Source organism: Muscardinus avellanarius, assembly GCF_963383645.1.
Source record: "Muscardinus avellanarius genome assembly, chromosome: 6".
In the NCBI taxonomy this organism is placed as follows: Eukaryota; Metazoa; Chordata; class Mammalia; order Rodentia; family Gliridae; genus Muscardinus; species Muscardinus avellanarius.
This window is the reverse complement of record NC_137791.1, coordinates 82,163,525-82,175,843: the sequence shown is the minus strand read 5'-3', so window position 1 is coordinate 82,175,843 and position 12,319 is coordinate 82,163,525. Positions and strand designations below refer to the sequence as shown.

Below are 12,319 nucleotides of genomic sequence, written 5' to 3'. Positions count from 1 at the left end.
CCTATAAAGACAGACTCAAGGATGCAATCAAAGGTATAAGAAATTTATTAGGAAAATATCTCTATGGAAAAATGGGGAGAGAGCTGAAGAGCCATCAGACCCTGATGCAGCTCTGACCTAAGTGGAGGAAAGAGGGTAGAAAGGAAGTTTGGAAAAGTAATATTTGATGGTATGCAGAGGTAAGAACGTTTACTGTTAAATGGAATTCAAAGATGGCTAAAACTACATGCTAGATAAAACATCAATCGAGAATGGATGTGTCTTTAACATAACAAAACTATTATTCCTACTGACACACAAAAATGTCCTATCCTTATCCCTAAAGAAAAGATGAATAATCAATATAAACACAGTGGGCATCACTAAAATTGATTATCACTATTTTTGTGTGTGTGTGTGTGGTGGTACTGGGGTTCCTGGAAGCCCTTCCTTCTACCTCCGGGCTACACTCCCAGACCTATTTTTATACTTTTTTTATTTGGAAACAGGGTCTCTTAAACCAGCGAGGCTGGCTTTGAAACTGCGCGATCCTCCTGTCTCGCCTCCCAAGCGCGGGAATGACAAGCGTGCGCCACCACGCCCGCCAATTATCACTATTTTTAAAAAGGAAACATGAATGCCTCTTACAAAGACTGATTTATTAATGGTATCACAACCATTTTTTTTAACAATCTGAGTTGAACGCAGGGGCATTCTACCTCTGAGCTACATCCCCAGCCATATATTTATTCTTTATTTTGAAAAAGGGTTTCACTGAGTTGAGGAAGGCTTCACAAAGTAGCTGAGGCTGGCCACAAACCTGTGATCCTCCTGTTTCAGCCTCCCAAGTACTGTGATTCTATCACACCTAGTGTACACTCCACCATTTTATTTTATTTATTATTTTATTTATTTATTTATTATTTATTTATTTATTTATTTATTTTTGCAGTACTGGGGATAGAACCTAGGGGCATTCAACCTTCAATCTATACCCCTAGCCCTACTTTTTGTGTGTGGGGTGGGGTGGGGTCTGGGGATGGAACCCAGGAGCATATGACCTCCGAGCTACACCCCTGCCCTATTTTTTATTCTTTATTTTGACACAGGGTCTAAGTTGCAGAGGGCCTCACTAAGTAGCTGAGGCTGTCTTCAAACCACAATCCTCCAGTCTCAGCCTCCCGAATGCTGGGATTACAAGCGTGTGCTACCACACCCAGCTAACCCCTAGCCCTACTTTTTATTCTTTATTTATAAACGGGGTCTCACTGAGTTGCAAATGGCCTCCCTAAGTAGCTGAGGCTGTCCTCAAACTGCAATCCTCCTGTCTCAGCCTCCCAAATGCTGGTATTACAAATATACGCTACTACACCCGGCTCACTCCCACCATTTTAAATCAAGAGCCAGCATTTACTTTCCAGAGTACCCTTAGATAGATATATGTCAATTGAAGCCAAGAGTGATGGTGTGTGCCTAAATCCCAGTACTCAGGAGGCTGAGATAGAGGGATCACAAGTTCAAGATCAGCCTCAGCACCATAGGGAGGCTTTCAGCAACCTAGTGAGATACTGGGAGGCTGAGACAATCCGAGGTTCACACTTCATGGACAGCCTCAGCTACATAGTGAGTCCCTTTGGGTACAGCTCAAAAGTAGTATCCCCAGTATCACACACACACACACACACACACACACACACACACACACACACACATATGTAAATTGACCTTGGCTTTCTGTCACAGAGAAGTTTATGTGCCATGGAGACCTTGCCTTTTTATTTAATTTTTATGTGCAAAATGATAGCGCCACCCAAAATAAGCACATGTTCAGTGATTAATGCATCACTACACTGTACTCACATACTGTTCATCAAGAACAAACTACACTTAATTTACATATAAGAAAATTAATACAAAGCCAGGCATGGTGGCTCACGCTTGTAATCCCAGCATTCGGGAGGCTGAGACCGGATAATCGCGGTTCCCAGACAGCCTCAGCTACTTAGTGAGGCCCTCTGCAACTCAGTGAGACCCGGTTTCAAAATAAAGAATCAAAAATAGGGCAGGTGGTGTAGCTCGGAGGTCGAAAGCCCCTGGATTCCATTCCCAGACCCGCAAAAACAAGAACAAAAAAAGAAAGTTAATACACATAAACTTGTTCCCAATAAATACTTCACACAAGTATATGCTTATAAATCTATTTAATTATGCAAACTGTGCTAGAGAATACATATTTGAAATACATAGTTCATTAGATTCAGTTGTAACATTGACTATTTCCAGTGGGAATTTTTAAGCTGATGGTCAAAATAATATTTTTTATCAATAAAAGAAAATTCAACTACCTGCTGCCCAGTCTATGTCACGTCAAAATATACTTTAATTGTACTTTTAATTATTTCACTTTAGCAAATTGGTTTCATAACTATTAGAGATCCCATTTTAAATTATTATACAAATAGTCTCAAAACATTTTCTCCAATTATTATTTTTCTAGTGGAAATATATATTTGGCCTATTTTTACATAAATATTTCTCTACACAGTGAAACTCTAAGAAGAGAATAAGACAGAATGTGCAAAATCTCTGGCTCTCCAAGACATAGCAAAAGAAAGGGGGAAAAAGCATTTAATGTAACCATGCCTCATGATTTTTACTGTTTTGAGTTTTACTTCCTCCACTTGCTTATTTTTTAACTCTCCAGGCACATATGGTAATTGACTGATTTTGATTCTTAGAGTCGGGAAGTAATTACTTAATAAAGATAACGATGTTATCATTTCAATTATTTTGAAGGCAAGTTGTATTTACATCATTCAAAAAAAAAATCTTGTTTTCAAATTCTTTGCCAATAAACATACTAACTTTCTGAATAAACATAGAGAGCCTCTCAAGAAGGGTTGTATGGTCAGCAGCAACTTAATCAGGATAGCAGGAATCCGGAGTCAAGGCAGTTGTCACCATTACGGTCTCACCACCATATGTTAGTGGGACCACATTGGTGTAGCACTTGTTTCTGTCATAAGTGTAGCAGGTCTCCGTAGTACTGTCTTCTTCACAGATGTTGCTCTGGGTGGCAGTAACCACCTGATTATCCAGCTCCACTTCTACAGGATCACATCTTTTACAGCTGAAAAACAATATACACACATTAGAAATCCCCATTAAATGTTATCTCAAAATATAAATGACATACATTTTTATTGAAAATCAATTAATTATTGCAGTTCTGACGTATAATAAAAAATGACTCCTTTCAAATCTAGTCAGTTCTACAATACAGAATAGTTCATGAAATTTGCCAACCTGTAATAAATAGAAATTGTTGAAAATAAGCAAAAAATTAATATTTCTCTCTATATTCTACAGCAGCTTCTACTGTGTTAGGTTTATTACCAGCTGTATACATCTTTAAATTCGTTATTTATAGTGACAAAAGTATTTTTAAAATACTATTTGCTATTCTACTCTATCATTTCCAAAGAAATATCTGTTTTGTTGTTGTTGGTGGTGGTGGTGGTGGTATTTTTTGCGGGTCTGGGGATGGAACCCAGGGGCATTTGACCTCTGAGCTACACCCCCTGCCCTATTTTTTATTTTTTATTCTTTATTTTGAAACCAGGTCTCACTGAGTTGCGGAGGGCCTCACTAAGTAGCTGAGGCTGTCTGCGAACCACGATCCTCCGGTCTCAACCTCCCGAATGATGGGATTACAAGCGTGCGCCACCACGCCTGGCTGAAATATCTGTTTTTAAGCTGAAATCTATTTACTAAACTATTCAGATAATCTGTCCACTCCTATAGAATAAACCTGTAGCTACTTTTTTTCTGTGACAGTTTTATGAATCTATGATATCTAACAACACAGAAATTGATGCATTTCAAACATTTAGATATTTACAAATGCTTATAATCCTGACATATCTTCAAAAACATTCTTATTTACAAGATTAATTAAAAGATACTAATTTCTACATATATTAGTATGAAAGAAAATCTCTTACAGGTCCGACAAATGGTACACAAATTTGGTTCTCAATGGTGAGGTAGGATCAGAGATATTCTCCCTATTGTTCAGGGGAACACTAAAACAAAGTAAACAAAGCAAAATGTTGAAACACAGATTTATCATTTCTGGCAATAGGCATATTGCTACAATGGTACTTATTGTTTAGTCAGAACATCACTTATCATTACATTTAAGCACTACAGTAATACTATTACAGTTTTTTTTACAGTAATTGGCTGTATTTTAAATATATCCCATTCAAATAAACCTCAAAGTAATACTTCTGTCAACTATCTTTACTTGCTTAGCAAAACACTGCTTTTTCTTTAAAAATCGGGTCAAATTTTACTTTTATGAAGACTACCTTGAATGTACAAAAGCTCTGGCAGGGGCTGGTTTTATATAAATTGTTGTATCCTCAGCACCAACCCTCAATATTTGCTATTTACTAAATATATACTTGTTGAATGAATGAATGAATATATCTGTTTTTATTAGATTATAAAGACTCTTATAATATCAGAAAATATTATAAGTATAATATATAATATAGTTATAGTTATTATATAATATTAAAGTATAATATTGCAATATACTATGAGTGAAAAACTAATTTTTACAAATTATTATATTTAATCTTCAAAATTTTATAAGTGTATCTACACACATACATAATTATCCCATGTTTACAGTTTAAGAAACAGGCTCAAATTAGTTAAGTATCTTCCCCAAATTCACATCATTTCAGTAAGTGATAGAGTTAAGAACTGGGGATAATGTCATAATGGCACGGCACTGGGAATATACTTTCAGAAATAAGATTAGGGAAGACCAATATACATCAGGCAAAGTTGAATAAAGTAGTTAAATAACCCGATTTCAGGAAACAATATAATTAAAAGAATGTTATAAAAGAAAAAGAATAAATTAAAGAATCATGGAGGGCTGTTTTAAAACTTCTCTGCCAGGCACGGTGGCATAGGCCTGTAATCTCAGTGACTCAGGAAGCTGAGCAAGAGGATCGAAAGCTCGAGGCCAGCCTGTGCAATTTAGCTGAGACCCTGTCTCAAAAGTAAATACAAACGAAAATAAAGGACTAGGTAGATTTAGCTCAGTGGTAATGTGCCCCTGGGCTCGATTTCCAATACATGTACATGTATTTCCCCCCTCAGAGACTTAAACGTAAGATAGAGATGGTTGAAGTGCCAACGTGCCATGTCAGGGATGCATGCCTCTGTGAGTGTTCTATCCATAATGGAGCCACATGGGCAAAATCTAAGTGATCAAAGAAAACTTGCTACAAGACGTGGTGACTAAACTAGACGTGCGGTGTGAGGAAGAGTTAACCAGGTTGAAGGCATGAGAGAAAGAGCGTAGCGCAGAGTAGAACCCCTGGAGGTTCAACCCCCAGAACCAAAAAAAGGAGCAAAGACGCAGATATTACACTTAACGCAAACAACATAGAGTAACTCTGCTTACAAAAGAAAAAAGGAGATAAATACCACATACATAATTCGAATATTTCTTTCCACAATATCCTCATTAGGATCTTCAGGAGAAGGAATGATTCTAGAAGTAACCCTGGCACACTGACATTTGTTGTCAGCAAGAATGATCCTTTCATCTTCATCTTGAGCTTAAAAGGTAAAATATATTATGAAAAAAGGAAAACAAAAGTCTTCGTATACATTTTGCATTGAGTTCATTTATATTTCTTGCCCACAGAAAATATACTTTGTCATTGATCATTCCCAGCTTTTTCTGTTTCTTTCCCAATCTAACATAGATAAATGGAACCTCACATTGTAGTGAAGGAAACTCAAAAATACTATAAAAGGAGTTCTTTTTTTCCTTGGATCAGTAGTCTATGAGAACCTGGGCTGAAAAAAAATTCTGATATTGAACTAATTCTTCTAATAGAGGCATGGCTCTTTGAATGATGTAGTGTTGTTTAAAAAAAAAAAAAAAGTGCAGCCGGACGTGGTGGCGCACGCTTGTAATCCCCGTGCTTGGGAGGCGAAGACAGAAGGATCACTCTGTTTCCAGCCCAGCTGTGCTGGTTTAAGAGACCCTGTTTCCAAATAAAAATATAAAAAATAGGCCTGGTAGCATACCCCGGAGGTAGAAGGGTTTCCAGAAACCCCAGTACCACCACAAAAAAAAAAAAAGTGCCAGATACAAAGTAAGAATGAAACAAAAACCTAGACTAACCAAAGCAATTCATTCAAAAGTAAACAAGGGGAGCCCAGCATGGTGGCACACACTTGTCATCTCAGTACTTGGGAAGCTGAGCCAGGAGGATCACAGGTTCACAACCAGCCTCAGCTATTTAGTGAGGCCCTCTGCAATTTAGTGAGACCCTGTTTCAAAATAAAGAAGAAGAAGAAAAAAAAAGTAGAATGCATCTGAGTTCAAACCCCAGTAATGACAAAAAAAAAAAAGAGGAAACCATTTAAAAATATGTGAAGCTATCAGTACCATGTTCAATATTATGAACAGAGAAGGGGAAGGAGCAGGGTAGGATCCTGAGGCAAACATACCAGGTGCTATGTACTTACCTTAATAAGATGTATAATTATAATGCACCAATAAAAGCATATTTTAAGAAGTAAACAAGAAGCATTAGCCTTTATAAATCCAAATTGAAATTTCACATTCTTCCTGAACTCTCATTTGTACTTAAATTTTTTCCCATAAATTCCATTTTAAGTAAGAACAGGCATGTTTTCCCCTAAGATAACCTTGTTTTGTAAGACTTACATATTCTCCACCATAACTTTCCTAAACGAATTATATTCTTCTTTTTTGTAACAATCAGATTATCATGGTGCACTGATTAAAATAAGTAAAGTCTATTACTGTTTCTTAAAAAATTATTTTAAGTGTTAGAATATATAAACTGCTATACATTTTCAAAATCAATTTAGAAAATATTATGATGTATTAGCTCAACTTGATATAATAAGCCAGTAAATAGGAAAAAAAGAATTAATACCCAGGTGACCATTAAAGCCTTAACTTTGAGTGTCATCATTTATTGTCTAATCTAATCTGAATAGTATACAAAGAGGTTTGGTATATTTGCAAAAATAAACAAAAAAAGTTTCTTATTATCTGGACTTGAATCAATTAACAGATATTAAAAAAGTTAAAAATAGCATTATCTAAAAGCTGAACATGAATGAGGTGCGGTGGCACAAGCCTGTAATCCCAGTACTTGGGAGGCTGAGATAGGAGGACTGCAGGTTCATGGCCAGCCTCAGCTACTCATTGAGGCCCTCCACAACTTTGTGAGACACTATTTCACAATAGAGAATAAAAAATAGGGCTGGGGGAGTAGCTTGGAGGTAAAATGCCCCTGGATTCAATCACCAGCACTGAAAAAAAAAAAAAGTGCACACCTGTAATTCCAGTAGTTGGGAGGCTGAGACAGGAGAATCTACAGGTTTGAGTCCAGGCTCAGCAACTTAGTGATATGTTCAGCAATTTAGCTAGATCCTGTTTCAAAATTTAAAAATGAAAAAAAGTTTAAAAGGGGCGGAAGTATAGCTTAGAGACAGAATGCCCTTCAGTTCAATCCTTAGTACCGCAAAGAATAGCATTATTTCATAGTGCTAATTAAATAAAAATATCTTTTCATTCTTATAATTTTATCTAAGTGGCCTTTAAAAAATCCTTCAATTACCCCTTAACTCAAAAGCACACACTATTTGCTATATGAATTCAAGTTATGATGATCAGGATAGATAGATACATTATTGTAACTAGAAATCTAATTATTCCTGAGATGACTCCCAAAGCAGAGGGCCTAACTGTAACATTTTACTCTTAATGATAACAGCTTTTACAAAAACATTTTAAGATGGTTATTTTACTTTGATCACTTAAAATGTTTTATAATGCATTATTATGCCATTATTCATAAGTTCTTAATAACTCTTCAGACTCAAGTCTGTAGTGTTAGAAAAGAAATATTATGGAGTCCATTAAGTAGAGTGGATGTTCTAAATAATGGTCTGAAAAGAGTAAAATGATTCAAATGGTGTCCTCTTCCTTAATTCTGTATCCATAAGCCTTTTTCCCCCCCTGTGGTACTGGAGATTGAACACAGAGGCATTCTATCTCCAAGCTACACCCCAAACCCAATTTTATTTCTTTATTTGGAAACAGGGTCTCACTAGGTTTCTGAGAGTCTCCCTATATTGCCAAGGCTGGCTTTAAACATGCAATCCTCCTCTCTCGGCCTCTCAAGTAGTGGGATTACGAGCATGCACCACTACGCCCAGCTTCCATAATTCTTAAATGTTTTTCTCAATGAAATATAAATGAGCATGTGATGCCTGGCCAAAAATATAAATTAAGCAGCAAATAAATGACTTGGCTATTAAATATTAAATTGAAATGTCCATATTCTATGTGACATGTCATTTATTTCCTTACCAGAAACCCAAGAAGAGATCATCATTACTGTTATTACATTAAAATATTAATTGCCTAATAGATCTTTCAGAAAAATGTACAAATACTTTCAACTCACCAAGATTCAAATTTTATCATTTTTTTCACCAAACAGAAGTATTTTCCTAATAAACATTTAGGAATTTGCCTTACTTTATTCCAAAAGAATTTGAGACATAGTAGATGATAAATAAGTATTTTTTAAGTTTAATTCAGCTCAAACAAATAAAAATAAAATTACATACCAAAGCACAATATGACAAAATGTTTACTATAGGTATATAAACATATATACTTAGATGCTTATGTATATGCACATATATGTTTTATTACCAAAACTTTTACATTTATAATATTATAAAGTTATTATTAATGCTTACATATAATGACTTCTAAGTAACATTTCTGCTATACTCTGTTGAAATAAAAGTAGGTTCAGTGTTGGAAAAAATTAATCCAGTTAAATTATATCACTTCTAATTCTTGTGCTCTTCCAGATGAAAATTATTTAACACTGTAGTTTTATAGTCTATATTCAAAATTATTTCATACTACTGTTCTGTATTCTATATTCATTTTCTACAGTTGCCTGAAAATTCAATAAAAATATCAGAAATTCAACCACTGAGATAGCAAACTGTTTAACATTACACATTGTTAAAGGATCATAATATATTTTGGGGCTCAGATCTAGAAGAGTTGTTAAAACTGATACCAGTCTGTCTGAGGAAATAAAATCACAATAAATTCTATATTTTGCTTATGATAATTATTACTTTGTTTCTCTAGAAATTAATCTACAAAGAGATAATTAGTGATTTTAAGATTCAATGTCAATATTCCTGCAAGTATATAATTATCTAAAAAATTGTATTTTCCTGTTCTATAGATTGAAGTGGGCCAACAAGTAAAGAAAAGAAAACAAAAGGGAATAAAGAAGAATTACATTGATTCTCATCTGTGTAAATACTACTGTCCATGTATTAGATTAGAACATGTCCATGATTAGAACATGTTTGAAGAAAGTATCTGGCAAGCTGGCAAAACAAAGTATAAACATAAATCTTTAAATCTGGAAAACAAGTCTGTGCTATATTTTACCTTTTATCTTAGTTCATTTTATAAAAAACCACATACCTGTCACAAGAACAGCCTTAACAAAAATGGCTAGAACTCCCCAAAAAAACAAATGGTTCTTCATCTCGACTTCACTTCTTTGAAAAAAGTGGAGCCAAAAAGTCAGAGTTAAGGTAAGTAATCTCTAACGTGTGTGCAAATGATGGTGCTTCTGCTTTCTTAAAATAACACTCCAGGCAAGTAACAAACTGAAAACAATCACAACTGCGGTTAAAGTCTGAATTTTTTTTTTTTTTTTTTTTTTTTTTTTTTTTTTTTTTTTTTTGCGGGTCTAGGGATGGAACCCAGGGGCATTCAACTGCTAAGCTACACCCCAGCCCTATGTTATATTCTTTTCTTTTGAAACCAGGTCTCACTGAGTTGCAGAGGGCCTCACCAAGTAGCTGAGGCTGTCCCCGAACTGCAATCCTCTAGTCCCAGCCTCCCAAATGCTGGGATTACAAGCGTGCACCACCACACCCGGCTAAAGTCTGAATTTTAAACGCTACATTGGAAAGGATGTATGATTCATATTTAAGTATTTTCTTCTAAAGCACTCCAAAATCCATGATTGGTACAATAATTTTTACTTTGCATTTATGCTATTTAACTGTGTAAACCATAAGACTAATAATAATGTCAAATCAGGAGTCTATTAAGAATGTTTCAATAGGGATTTTCTCAACTTTATTATCCAAATATATTCATACTAATCTTCAAAAAAATACCTGCCAAGCATATGCTTGTAATCCCAATTCTTGGGAGGCTGAGACAGGAAGATTACAGGTTCGTAGCCAGCCTCAGCTACTTTGTGAGGCCCTCTACAATTTAATGAGACTCTGTTTCAAATATAGAGCTGGGCGTGGTGGTGCATGTTTAGAATCCCAGAGCTTGGGAGGCTGATACAGGAGGATCGCACAGGTTCGAAGCCAGCCTCAGCTACTTAGTGAGGCTCTCAGCAACTTAATGAGACCCTGTTTCCAAAAAGTATAATAAAATAGGTCTGGGAGTATTACCAGGAGGTAGAAAAGCCCCTGGGTTCTACCCCAGTACCACAGAAAGAAAGAAAGAAAGAAAGAAAGAAAGAAAGAAAGAAAGAAAGAAAGAAAGAAAGAAAGAAAGAAAGAAAGAAAGAAAGAAAGAAAGAAGGAAGGAAGGAAGGAAAGAAAGAAAGAGAAAGAAAGAAGGAAAGAGAGAGAGGGAGGGAGGGAGGGAGGGAGGGAGGGAGGGAGGGAGGGAGGGAAAGAAAGAAAGAGAAAGAAAGAAAGAAGAAAGAAAGAAGAAAGGGAGAGAGAGAAAGAAAGAAAGAGGGAGGAGAGAGGGAGGGACGGAGGGAAGGAAGGAAGGAAGGAAGGAAGGAAGGAAGGAAGGAAGGAAGGAAGGAAGGAAGGAAGGAAGGCAGGCAGGCAGGCAGGCTGGGGGTGTAGCGCAGAGGAAGATTGCTCCTGGGTTCAATCCCCAGTACTCAAAAAAAAAAAAAAAGTCAAATAACTGGCAATTGTTGTTACTGGAACAATAAATGAAGGGAAGGAAAAGAAAAAGGATAAAAGAAAGAAGGAAATGAAAGCTTTTTAAGGTCCCAATTGTGTCTTGAATCAAATTTTTCAAGTCTTTTTTGGTATCAATTTTTAGTGTTCAATCAAGCTACCAGATTTAAATATCTCTCTATATATTATTATGACTTTGTTATTTCATAAATTCAAACATGTAATTAGGATTAGAAACTGGGAATACTTCATGAATTAGTTGCCACTTTTTTGATAGCATTAATGCAGACCTTGCATTTCTCATCTACAAACTTTCAGAATTTAAAACTCATTTAATTAGATATGGCTTAATAGAAAACTAAATCACTGAAGTATTTGTTTAAATTTTTTCACTTAAGCCGGGCGTGGTGTGCACGCTTGTAATCCCCGCGCTTGGGAGGCTGAGACAGGAGGATCACACGGGTTCAAAGCCAGCCTCAGCTACTCAGTGAGGCTTCCAGCAACTTAGTGAGACCCTGTTTCCAAATAAAATATAAGAAAAGTCTGGGAGTATAGCCTGGAGGTAGAAAGCCTCTGGGTTCCACCCCCAGTACCATAAATAAATAAATAAATAAATAAATAAATAAATAAATAAATAAATAAATAAAAATTTTCACTTAGTTATGGTAAAACAAAACAAAACAAAAAAAAAAAAAAACGACAAAAAAAAAACTCTGGGAGCCAAGCATGGTGGCACGTGCTTGTAATCGTAATTCTTGGGAAGCTGAGACTGGAGGATTGCAGGTTCACAGCCAGCCTCGGTTACTTAGTGGGGCTCTCTGCAACTTAATGAGACCCTATATCAAAGTAAAGAATAAAAATAGGTCTGGGGAGGTAGAATGCACCTGGGTTCCATTCCTAGTACCACAAAAAACATATATAATATATAGCCAGGCGTGGTGGCACACACTTGTAATCCCAGCATTTGGGAGGCTGAGACTGCAGGATTGCGGTTCGCAGTCAGCCCCAGCTACTTAATGAGGCCCTTTGCAACTCCGTGAGACACTGTTTCAAAATAAAGAATAAAAAAAAAAAATAGGGCAGGGAGTGTAGCTCCGAGGTCAAATGCCCCTGGGTTCCATTCCCAGACCCGCAAAAAAAAAAAAAAAAAAAAAAATATATATATATATATATATATATATATATGTATATATATGTGTGTGTGTGTATGTATAATATATATGTTTATCTATATATTATATATTATATATTATATATAATATATACTATA

The 12,319-nt window shown here is 35.8% G+C and overlaps 1 protein-coding gene across 2 annotated transcripts; it reads right to left on the bottom strand.

Annotated features, from left to right (window-relative positions):
* Window positions 1-2,898: 2,898 nt before the first annotated feature.
* JCHAIN (joining chain of multimeric IgA and IgM) lies at window positions 2,899-9,647 on the bottom strand (the record flags this gene model as incomplete). Of its 2 annotated transcripts, none has more annotated exons than XM_080697567.1 (4): window positions 2,899-3,109; window positions 3,984-4,064; window positions 5,498-5,624; window positions 9,584-9,647. In XM_080697567.1, 4 exons carry the CDS (start codon window positions 9,645-9,647, stop codon window positions 2,899-2,901), a joined length of 483 nt encoding a protein of 160 aa, XP_080553693.1. The 2 variants fall into 2 exon arrangements, with proteins under 2 accessions (XP_080553693.1, XP_080553694.1); XM_080697568.1 differs by having other exon boundaries at window positions 5,498-5,618.
* Window positions 9,648-12,319: the final 2,672 nt, after the last annotated feature.